The following is a 12511-nucleotide window of genomic DNA, read 5'->3' as shown; positions in this document are numbered from 1 at the left end:
TGCAAACATGGAGCGCAGTGGCTGAATCTCCCTCTCACAGTCTCCAAAGGACTTCTTATAGCGTGAGTCTAACCAATATTTCAACAGTTACAGCATGACGGTGGCACGCCTGAAGTCTATGAAGATCATGGCTGTTTCTATGGCAATCACCATGCAACCCTACACCTCTTGTGCAATAGTGGGGCTATTACCACAATCTTGGGTAAAATTAGTAAATTTTAAACTCTATCCCAGTGCACTCAGGGGTCAGATAACTTTTGCTCCACCCAAGAGAAAGCCTTCCTGTGACAATGCAAATATTGCTCTATGTTAAAATGGCCCTCACTTTTACAATAACGAACTGCCCCAGCATTGGAAGTCCCTCATTGACAGTTACAACCCAAATCTATAATCTTTAACTGATATTAAACCATGCTTCAACATTTCAACATGTCCTTAACTGCCAGTCTCTCAAATAGACTATGATTTGACTTTGAGACCCTCAAAATCCTGAAAATGTCGTATCTAAATCTGTATCAGATTACTTAGGTATGTATAAATCTATCCACAGACCAAGAGTCTTCTGTTTTCTCTAGCCCTGACAGTCTAACATTCTAGCAGTCTGGGAGACTGATCTAAGAATAAATTTTTTAAACTTATTTTATTCTTTACTGTTACCAAAACAGACCCTATTTAGAAATCCTTGTGAAAGTGGAGACAGAGGAAGCTTCAGTCTATCATGCCTTGGAAACTTCCAAACATCAACCAAACAGCTCAAAAGAATGTCCTACTCAACAGTTCCAAGGATGTCACTAATTGTTTCCATCTGTTTCCCTCTCTGTCCCCTCCCCATCAGAGTCAAGGCATCTACTAAAGTTATTTTCTGCTTCATTTTGCATTCTAAAGAAAAGCATAAAGAGCCATCATGTTTTAAACTGCAGAATATTTCTTGGGCTCTCAAATTTGTTTGCCCCCCCAACCACAGCCACATTGTTTTTGTAGTCTAGGCTATTTTCAGGTAGCATTTCAGAGTGTGGCATATTGGTTATGTACATTTTAAACACTGCTCTAGAAGTATTTCAGTCGGTCATAACACAGTGTTTTTCCCTGACTCCTCCTTTTCCTTTCCCCACGGTATGATAAAGGTTAAAATCTCTCAATGTTTTCATTCACTAATGATCCTTACTAAAATCAATGGTTCCAGTAAAAGTTGCACAGTGATGACTTTCTAATTCTGTCATTTAGTCCACATTTATCGGTTAGGATTTCCCTCATCAACTAGTGCTATTTGACTTGTGAAATAAAGTCTGCACAGGAAAGGGAGGATAGTTACCATTTTTTTTCCCTTGTGACGAGAACTTACAGGATCTACTCTCTTAGCAACATTCAAATATACAATATAGAATCGTTAACTACGGTCACCATGCTGTATGTTATATCCCCATGGCTTATTTATAACTGGAAGTTTGTATCTTTTGATTCTCTTCACCCATTTTGCACATACCCCCACCTCCCGGCTTCTGGCAGCCACCAATCTATTCTCTGTATCTATGAATTCAGTTTTTTAAATGTTTTACATACAAGTGAGATCATGCAGTATTTGTCTTTCTCTGACTTATTTCACTTAGCATAATGCCCTCAGGGTCCATCCATGTTGTCACAAATCTTGTTGTCTCAGGATTTCCTTCTTTTCTATGGCTGAATAACATATTTTATACGATGTAGATATGTATATATATCACTTCTCCTTTATCAAGTCACCCATCGATGGACACTAAGGTTGTTTCCATGTCTTGGCTATTGTACATAGTGCTGCTATGAACATCGGATGCTGATATTTTTTCAAGGTAAGTGATTCTGGTTTCTTAAGATAAATACCCAGAAGTGGAACTGCTGGGTCATATGATAGTTCTGTTTTTAATTTTTTTATAAACCTCTGGAAAGATAGGATAAATGCTTAACTCTTTTCTTTAAATTTCCCATTATTATGAGAGTAAGGGGTTGGTGTCCTACTTGCTACCAAGGGGGATCAATGAAGTTTTGTTTTGTTTCAAAGTTACCCACTTCTTGGAAAATGTTGTCACAACTAAGGCACTCCTTAATTTTTCTAAGTCCCCAAGGAAGCCTGTGAGAGAGCACATCACATATTTTAAGGGTCTATATCCGGGAATAAGCAGAAATGAGTTTCCTGAAGAAATTCAGTTACCTATCAAATGATATTCATAGACACGAATGTGAAGGGTTGGAAGGAACTTTTTATAGGATCATCGAGTCCTACTTCCTTCCTGATGTTGAAACTCCCTGTATTCTATCTCACCATCCTCTGTACCTTCCAGGGGGTGAGGGGCAGATGGGTACAAGCTGGAGCTGTGTTTTTAATGTACAGTAAATACAAGTTTAACTATAATACATTTAGCTGACAGCATAGGATTCTTAATATTACCACACTGATGAAATGGCATGTAAACAAAGTAGGCTCCTACTGGTTAAGGCTGGGAAAAAAGAAACCTCGGTGACCACCAGGTCCAAGGAAGGCAAGTTTAAAAAAATATTCCCACAAAACAGGCTCTACCAAAAACAGATGCTTCTGGTACCTTACTTCCTGACACATGAACATTTTGCAGAATAACAGAAACAGTTCTGTAGAAGCACCCACTCAAGTAAGTTAGAAATAAGAAGACATCAATACGGGTGAAATTTTGCATCTGTTCTAGGAAAATAATAGAACATAAGGAGGATAAAAATAAAGGAACATTTCTCACTTTATTTAAAATTGTGATATATAACATACATACAGAAAATTGCACAAAACATATGTATAATATAATGAATAATTATAAAACAACAATTCATGTAACACAACAGTTAAATCAAGAAAGAGAACGTTATTATCACTTTAGAAGTCTCGGCACTGCTCTCTCTGCGTGTTGCCCTCTTCCTTCTTCCCAGAGGTACCACTACCCAGACATTTATGGCCCTCATTTCCTTATTCATCTTTATCTTTTAATCTGACAAATAGGCATCCTTAAACAACATAGTTTATTTCTACATGTTTTTGAACTTTAAATAAATAGAACCTACCTACACATCTCTCTGTCATTCACTTCCCTCAATTATTTTTGAGATCCATGCATTCTTTTTCTTCTTAAATTCAGGTGAAATTCATAAAACTAACCATTTTAAAATGAAAAATTCTCATTCCTTTTTATTACTGATTATTATTCCAATTTGTGACTATACCATGATTGTTTTTTATCCCTTCTAGTAGCAGACAGACCAGTGGCATCATCGTGAACAATGATGATACCAGTATTTCTGTAAGTGGATCCTAGAGTGCATAGGCATAAGGTTCTCTAGGGAACATACTCGGGGGCAGTGAAATTGCCTATCTTCTGCTTTACTAACACCAAACTGTTGCCCAAAGTAGCACCAATTTACATTCCTGACAGCGGTGTATGGGAGTTCCAAATGCTCCACATCCTCACCAACAACTGACATCATCAGACTTCTTAATTTAGGAGCTTAAAATAGACCTGTCTGTACTTCTCTGATGACTAATGAGATAGAGCACCTATTCATAGATTTATTGACCATTTGGATTTCCTCTCTTTTGAAGTCTTTTGCCCTTTTTTATTTTTAAACTGAAGAGATTGATTGGCTTGTAGAGGTTCCACTGTTTTTTTGGTCTTATGCCTTTACTTTTACTTAGGACTTGGTTGCCATAAAGGATGAGGAACAAATTCATTAATCAAAGACAATATAATCAAGAACCTGAGAAGCTGTGACTAATCAAAACTTGCAGGGTGAGTAACAGCTCAGTGGTAGAGCGCCTGCCTAACATACATGAGGTCCTGGGTTCAATCCCCAGTACCTCCATTAAAAAAAAAACAAAACCTTAGTATCTCTTTTTGCTTTACATAAAATAGGTCAAAATGTCCATAAATTATTTGTAGGACTATTAAGTGATATGTAAATATAACAAGATACTACTGAAATATGTTATAATATATTTTTTGAAAGTTTGTACCCACTATTATCTTTAAGCAAACAATATTTAGTATACAATCAAGATTCCCACATGCCAAGGTCATAACGTTTCTAAATCCTTTCTATCCTGAAAAACAAAATTCAGAAATCATGGCTTGATTAAAAATTGTATCAAAATTGCCTAACACTGATGAATGAAATCAATAGTAGGAAACCTGAGTGTTGAAAGATGAAAGAATGACATTCCAACTGTAAACAGAGCTTTATATAATTTTTTTAATTGCTCCTAAAATCAGTACTTTTGTTTTCTAACAAGAGGATTATTCTGCTTAGCAACAGAATGCTTTAATTACTTACTTAATAAATGCTGGTGGCATATCTCTCTTCAAAATCTGATCCTCAGTGGTTTGAACAGTCTCTTTTCCAACCTACAGAGAAAAAAAGACTCACAATTCAAATATACATTCTCAGACTTTTAAAACTATCACTTAAACATATATGAAACATATACATTACACATAATCTAGCAATGAAGTTTCTGGATTCAAAGAAAGTTTCTGGCTTTTCTGAAATTATCAAGATTGCTCCCATACATGCTTCCATAATACACCTAGATAACAATATGGAGTATAAGCATAATGTATTCATCCTTTTCGAGAGTAATTCATTTGAAAGCATCATCAACTACAATGAGGAAGAAAAAAAAGAAATTCATCATTGAGATACATGTGTGTATGTATTTATGTTTAACTGACAAACTGCTACATCTCCAAAAGAATACATGAAGTATGTGAATCCAGTTACATAGGCTAAAATATCTATTCGGAAAAAAAATTTATGTTCCTGAATCTGGGAAAGCATGGGAGGTGAAGCAATTATAACTCTGAAACTAGAAACCAAACATACGAATATGTACAACTTAACTAGTAATCAGCATGATGCTTCCCCTAATCATAGAGCAACTTAAAAAGAAATAATACATAATGCTAACTGCTGCAATGAAATAGATAGTTTTACATCCTGCCAGTGGCAATGCAAACTGGTATATTCTCTATGGGAAATCATTTGCTAGTGTGTACTGAGACATAAAAATGCCACATCTAGGGATGCCACTTATGAGAACATACCCTATAAGCAGTAATGCCAAATGTGGTAATAACAATATTCATAAAAGTATTCACTATCATGTTAGTTACAAAAGCCGAAACATTTTTTAAATAACTTATCCAACAACAAAGAGCAGTTAAGTAAATTAAGATATATAGAGTGAGTACTATGGAGCCATTAAAATAATGGTTACAAAGACTCAGCACCATGGGAAAATGTTTATTACATTATAATTCATTGAAAAGGAGGAATAAAAAATAAATATACTATGATTACAACAAATCAAAAAATCATTATGTATAAGGCAAAACACCTTTTGAAAGAATATTTTAAAAAATATATTACCGGTGGTTTTATTAATGCTTGCAGAATTTTGTGGGAATTTGTTATCTGTATTTCCTGTTTTCTAATTTTCTGAAATGTGAATATACAGTTTTTGTAACTTAAAAAATAATATTGGTGTGGAGGATATAGCTCAGTGGTAGAATACATGCTTCACATGCAGGAGGTCCTGAGTTCAATTCCCAGGGCTTCCATTAAAAAAACAAAAAAAGCAGGGGTCGGGGGTATAGCTCAGTGGTAGAGGGTGCACCTGGAGTGCACAATCCCCAATGCCCCCGTTAAGGGGAAAAGTAAAAAAATAATAATAAAATAAATAAAATATATGTAAAAGAAAAAGAAAAAAAATTTAAACTTTCAAGTAATATTAAAATGTTACTCTGGATTATTTAGGTGCAATTACTTCCTACCTAATAATTTTAGTAATTATCTGTCATTTTATATAAACCTTTCCAAAAAGTAACAGCCAAAATTAAAAAAAAAAATCAAAGTATTAAGTCACACTTTGCATGTATGTGCATGTGTATTTATTATACCACAAATGGTACACATACTCACTTCCTTTGACATCATTCCTATGAGAGGCTTGGATGTCAATTTTTCTTTAACTATATCACATTATAAGCTATTCTAGAAGAAGTGAACTTTAATATTTAATATAGAGAATAGTGAAATTCACCCTTTTATCAATAGAACACTATTTAGAAGTGTTAAAGCTTGAATACAAACCACATTTTAATTCAGAAATCTGTGAAATTTTTTAAACCCAGAATGGAAAGTGTCTCAGTTCTCCTATTTAACCATTTAAACTTTGCTTGAATTTAAAGAAGAAAAATGGGAAAGAAAATGTCCTAAATGCATAGTAAATCAGTTAAAGTAACTAACACAATACTCTGTTTTCACGGGATACCAGTAAGGCATGAGTTAATGAATACAAGTCTTTTTCTCTCAAGTTAATAGCTCAGAAAAAAGCAAAACACATATACCACTGTGTAATAGCCAGTGCTTCTGTAGACAATAGACTGTCTGTATCATAATAAAAGCCTTTCAAATCAGCAGCTGGTTCTCCAGAGTTTCTCAGATCAAAACAGACAGAATATTTCCAGATGTATTGTTCACTATAGTTTCCAACAAAAATCAACCATTCAAAAAGCTGTGGGCCATGACTTTGTGAAGTAAAAGATGAAGTTCAGCAACAAAGTCACCAGTTGATACTAAGCACAAAGGGCCTAGAAGGATATTCCCATTTAGATACATGGTGATTCCTTTTATTTTACACACATGTGTACATATAGAGAGGGAGCCGGAGACACACACAGGCGCAGAGAGGGAGGGAGGGAGGGGGGAAGGGTTGGGGAAGGGGGAAGAGAACCTGTAAGTCAGAGGAAGGGGTGGGGGCTGAGTTCCTCTTATATCTCCTTTCGAAAGTACTCAGTTATTCAGCGTTATTAAATATTTACTGAGTACAACTATAGGCACCAGTCACCTTTCTACGTACCAGGGACAGATCAGGAGTCAAAGTAAGTTTCCTTCCCTCATAGAAGTTATATTCTAGTGAGAGTAGACACAGAGAGACTACACAAGTAAATAAATGAGTAAACAAAAATCATTCCAGATTACTAGTAAGGATGATGCTACAAAGAGTACGGGGCAGGAGTAGAGGGAGCCTACTTTTAAAAGAGTGGACAAAGAAGTAACATTGGAGCTGAGAAGGAACCACTCATGCAAGAGCTGGGAAAGAATCCAGAGAGAGAAGCAAGAAGGCGACCCTAAGGCAAGAAAGTTTGGGTACTCAAGGAACCTTAAGAAGGCCATAATGGCTGAAGTTCAGTGAGGGAGAAGGCATGTGATGAGGTTGGGTAAGAAGGCAGAGAACCTTGTAGGCCAGGTTAAGGCGTTTGGAACCTTCTCTCAGTACAACAGAAAGCAGGAGCGATAAACAAGAGATTGACATGACCTGATTTTTTTTAAGGTCATTTTGCCTGTTATAAGGAGAAGTGATCTCAGAGGGCTCGGGGAAGCAGAGTGACCAGTTAGGAGGCTACTGCTGCCGTCCCAGGGAGAGACGGTAGTGACTTAAAACAAGATGTGAAAGTGGAAATGAAGAATTAGTTTTTTTGGAGGAAGAGCTAATGGGACTTGCTCTTGGGATGGGTAAGGTAGAGGATGGGGAGTGGATTGAGGGAAAGAAAAATAAAAAATGGCATATAGGTCAACTAAAATGTCTTCAAAGGCAGCAATGCTAGAAGGCTGATATACGACTAAGATATATCATGAAAAGTAAAACAACCATGAGCATACCAGGCAAAACCACCGAAGCCGCTTTTCAAATAGCAATTATTCTGACCCCAGTAGAGGTAATTACTAAAGAATGAATTTTATTTAACTATTTTATGTCTCTTCTATAAGGGTAGGGGTAGGTAAGGAAAGAGAAATAGACAAGAAAAACATACTCAAGGGCTACTTATTTTGAAGCTATTTTCAAGCATTAAGAGATGGGCACTAAATCTGATTTATTATCCCAAGCTGCATTCATGACAGTATCCATAATAACTCTGATCTTCAATACACTCAGCCTACAATTAGGTTACATAAAATGAATGGTCCTGTTTTTAAGGCACAACACATAAAAAGAGACTATGTAGAATGAACGCCATATTTACTTGGGAAAGTGATTTTTGGCAATGCTGTCCAACAGAACTTTCTGTTGTGAGGGAAATGTTCCATTTATGTTCTATTTCATTTGTGTTACCCAATATGGTAGCCAAGCATGTGGCTACCAAGCACTTGAAACTGGCTAGTACAGCTGAGGAACTGAATTATTACTTTTATTTACTATAATCTTTAATCTTTTTTATTAAGGCTATTTTTTAATAGCTGTTTTAGGTTTACTGCAAAACTGAGACGATATAGAGATTTCCCGTACACCCTGTGCCCCGGTATCAACAGCCTCCCCCATTGTCAACATACCCCCATTGTCAACATCCCCCACTGGCGTGGCACATTTGTTACAACTGATGAACCTACACTGACACATCATAATCACCTCAAATTCACAGTTCATTTTACACTGCACTGTTGGTGTTGTACACTTTCTGCGTTTCGATGCGTGCATGATAACAGGTATCCACCACTACGGTAACACAGAGTATCGCCCTAAAAAGCCTGCCCTCCGCCTATCACCCCTCCCCGCCCTCAAGCCCCTGGAAACCACTGATCTTTTTACTATCTCCATAATTCTGCCTTTTCCAGAATGTCATATAGTTAGAATCGTACAGTATGTAGCCTTTTCAGATTATCTTCATTCACTTAAATTGAACTGAAGTTCCACATGCGGCTAGTGACTACCACACTGGACAGCTCAGGTCTATGGGGCTTTTACTGTCTCCTAAAACTGGTTCTCCCGCCTCTAGACTCCCTTCTTCTAACTCACCCTCCCCACAACTGCCGGATTAACCTTGATTTTTGCCTTTACTACGTGGTGTCTTCACAGAAGAAAAGAGCTGGGCTTGGAAAGACAGAAGTAGCTGGGTGGAGAAGAGGAATTAGACAGCCCAAGCACAAAGAAGCGCACAGGCCACGGCTCACAAGTGTTTGAGCACATGGTTGACCAGACAAGAAAAACAGGCTGGTGTGGCTTCAGCAAAGGCAATGAGGCTAGAAAGGGAAGCTGGAGTCAGCCTGGGAAGGGCTTTGTATACCAAGTGAGGGCAGAAAGGATTATGTAACTTAACCTGCCCATTTATTCAAAGGTTGTCATCCTCTGTTCTAGATCTTTTCAATTTAGGATTCCATTACTGACGTTATCAAGTCAAGAATTTCCGAAGAAGCCAGTGTCTAAAGATAGGCAGGACCAGAAAGGCATTGCCTGTGTGTAAACAGCTGGCAAACCCTATTGAAAACAGCCACAGACAAAACTTCTCGTTTTTAAGCCATCAACCAGGAGATGACAGGAAATGAACTTTCCTCCTCTCTCCTCACACTATCAAAACAGAAACAGTTTCTCCTGCACCCGTCTTTTCCAAATAAAAAGAGCAGAACAATTGAGAAAGGGATTCACAAAATGTTCTTTGTTAACTAGTAGGAATCTTCGTAGCTGGTGGAGAAACATTACTCCTGGAGGTCAACATTAGTAGGGGGAAGCATATGATTTCCCAGTACAAGCTACAACTTTGCAAACAAGTGGGTCAGTAATAATCGTGACAAATGCTTTCTGAACCTGTGCAAAACCAAGTCATAAAAACACTTGCCTAGTTAAGCCAAACGTTTTTGCTACATACACGGTAAAAGAAAACGCATAGAAATTTGGTGACTTGATTTCTAGTTCCAGTTCAGCTAATAAGTGCCTCTGTGATCTCAAAAAAAATCATTTAATTACTCAAATATTTCTTTTATACTATGTGATTCCCTTAGGTGTCTCTTTACCTGTCCAGTATAGGTTAACCCAACTCCCTTTTAGCTCTCTGATAAAGGAAATTTACCTTTATCTCTTCTACCTTAAGTCCTCATTTTCAACCTCAAATTCTTTGGGAGAACAAGACAAAGTATAAAACAATTAATAAATATAAACTTTAAAAGCTCTCACTTCTTGAATATTTTATCTATTTGTTTAAGATTTTGAGACAAAACTAGATGTCTGATTTTTTAAACCTTAAAATAAATCTTATTCCCTCTGAAAAAAAGACCTATATATTAAAGTGTTTTTAAAAAAAAATAGAGAAAAAAATGACACAGAGATCTTAGTCTTAAGGTCTGAGCAGGTTTTCCAGGTCAGCATTTTAAAACAATCCTTTCAAAGTAATCTAACTTTACAGTGAACACATTTTATTGCTTCCAAACTTTAATCCACTGCTGAAATTCAGATTTGTTGATTCTATTCACTGCTAAAATTATTTCTTTCACTTTCTTCTTTAGAGAATTGCTTCTAACTCATGAGGCCCTTTCATTCAATTCAATTCCATTCATTTCAATGAACAGGCAGTAAGTGCCAACTACGCCTCTGCTAGGTGGTGGGGAAAAAAGAGATAAGAAATAAAACATCTTTCCATATATAAACTGAAATAATGGTAGTGAATGAGTAAGAGCCCTGGGGGCATATTTAGGGGGCTTGGCGGGAAGCCCTGTTTCTTCTGAAGAGCTCTTACTTTGTAGTTAATTTTAAAATCTTTTGTTTAATATGTGACTTCAGTTAAAAATTCTGTGTGAGGACTTTTGTCTTCTGCTGTTGTTATTACTCTGTTTATCACAATCTACTCAACTTGGTTTAGTAATGTAGAGAGATTTGGTTTCTTTCCGTAAAGAAAGCTTGGTTGGTTCAAGTCACTACCCAGACTAAAAAATATATTAATAGAGATGTCTCCCTTAGCTAGACTAAGTATAAAAAAACAGAAAGACAAAACACAGCAAGGAGGACTTGTGTCACCGATTTGTACAGTCTAAGTGGTAACTTAGAGCATTATATTAAAAAGGTGGCAGGGAGATGATAATCAACAGAGGCTGTTAATGTATTTAGACAAGAAGATACAAATGATGAAAATGGAAGCCTCACTTACAGTTAAAGTTACAATGGCCCAAGCCAAGCTACAGGGTCAACTGACTGTGACAAGACAAGAGAGTGTGCATCCATCTGCCTGGTCAGCTTGGTTCAAATCAGTGTTTCTTATGGCATAAGTATTAGGTTGATCAATCCATTATACTGAACAGCCACTCTGATAGGCAGCTGTGTCCAGTACCACACTTGTGTTATACAGGGACAATAATGTATGTGACCCAACACCAGCAACACTTTTGACTGTTTCCCTGCAGTGGTTGGTGATGGATTTGTGATCCATCCACTCCCTCACTGGTACCTTCTGTATCACTCACAGATGACACACCAGAGTCAAGTGTTTAAAAGGCAATATATACTAGAAAAACTAGGACTCTGTAACCTACTCTGAGTTCCAACTCACTCACTTTCATTTAATCAAGAACTTAATGAGAAGTTCCTAAGTGGGAGGCACTATGTTCAACACTACGTGTGATGGGAATACAAAAATAAATGAGAACTCAGACCTCGCTCTTCACAGACAAGACTAATGTTTAAACAAGTCATTGTAACAGTGTAACGTATCCTCTAATAGTTACATCCAAACTTCCGCTCTGCATGAGTGAGGAAGGGGAGGTTTCACAGAGGAAAAGGAAGACTGATAAAGAGTTATCCGGGAGTAATGAGATTTAGGGAAGAAAAGGGAGCTTTCCAATAGTGGAGCATCATGTGTGAAGTACAGCCAGTACAGGGAACACAGAGCCACTGGGCTGGAACACGGTACTGGGTGGAGAAGAGGTGTGGAGAGGTAGGAAGTCGGAGGAGCAGAAAGAGACACATCAGGGAGGGCCCTGTAGGCAATGTGCTTATTCTCTAAACAGTGGGAAATTATTTCTTGGTTCTAAGCAAAAGACAGTATTAGGTTTGTAATTCAACAAGAAAAATGCAGCAGCAAGAATGGACTAGAGGGAAGAAAGCTAGGATGACAAGTTCATTTGTTAGTGCATTTATTCAATCAAATATTTATATAACATACCATGTGCCAAGTATTAAGACAGTGATGAAGAAAATACATGTGGCCCCTGACCTCTTGGAGCTTAGAGTCTTACTGAAAAATAAACTAAAGATGAGCTAAGGCAGTTTTGTGTGGACATAAATTTTCATTTCTCTTGAGTATATATATCTAAGTGTAGAATTGATGGATCATATGGTAACCCTATATTTAACCATTTGAGAAACAGCTAGACTGTTTTCCAAAGAAGCTGTACCGTTTAACATTCCCACCGGCAGTGCGTGAGGTTTCCAATTTCTCGACGTCCTTGCCAATACTTGTCATTATCTGTATTTATTATTATAGCCATCCTAGTGCAGTAGTGTCTCATTGTGGTTTTGAATTGCATGTTCCTGATGGCTAATCATGTTGAATAGCTTTTTATGTGCTTCCTGACCATATGTATATCTTCTTTATTCAGACCCTCTACCCATATTTTAATTAGGCAGTGTCTCTTGGAAATACTTTCCCCAGTCCGTGGGTTCTTTTCACTTTCTTGATGATGTCTTTTGCAGTATAAA

General features: G+C 37.1%; 1 protein-coding gene and 1 long non-coding RNA gene across 5 annotated transcripts in view; one reads left to right on the top strand and one right to left on the bottom strand.

Annotated features, from left to right (window-relative positions):
* VCL (vinculin) overlaps positions 1 to 12511 on the bottom strand; it is a 91702-nt gene that overhangs the window by 55264 nt on the left and 23927 nt on the right. For all 4 annotated transcript variants that reach the window (XM_032491563.1, XM_032491565.1, XM_032491564.1 and 1 more), the window contains exon 2: positions 4324 to 4394. In XM_032491563.1, the coding sequence (XP_032347454.1) occupies positions 4324 to 4394 (71 nt within the window). The remainder of the gene's footprint in view (positions 1 to 4323; positions 4395 to 12511) is intronic.
* LOC116667200 lies at positions 5424 to 11766 on the top strand. The gene is made up of 3 exons (XR_004324014.1): positions 5424 to 5505; positions 11024 to 11026; positions 11756 to 11766. It is a non-coding gene; the product is annotated as an uncharacterized LOC116667200 (long non-coding RNA).

Source organism: Camelus ferus, chromosome 11 (genome assembly GCF_009834535.1).
Source record: "Camelus ferus isolate YT-003-E chromosome 11, BCGSAC_Cfer_1.0, whole genome shotgun sequence".
Lineage (NCBI taxonomy): Eukaryota > Metazoa > Chordata > Mammalia > Artiodactyla > Camelidae > Camelus > Camelus ferus.
This window is presented reverse-complemented; position numbering and strand designations above follow the sequence as displayed.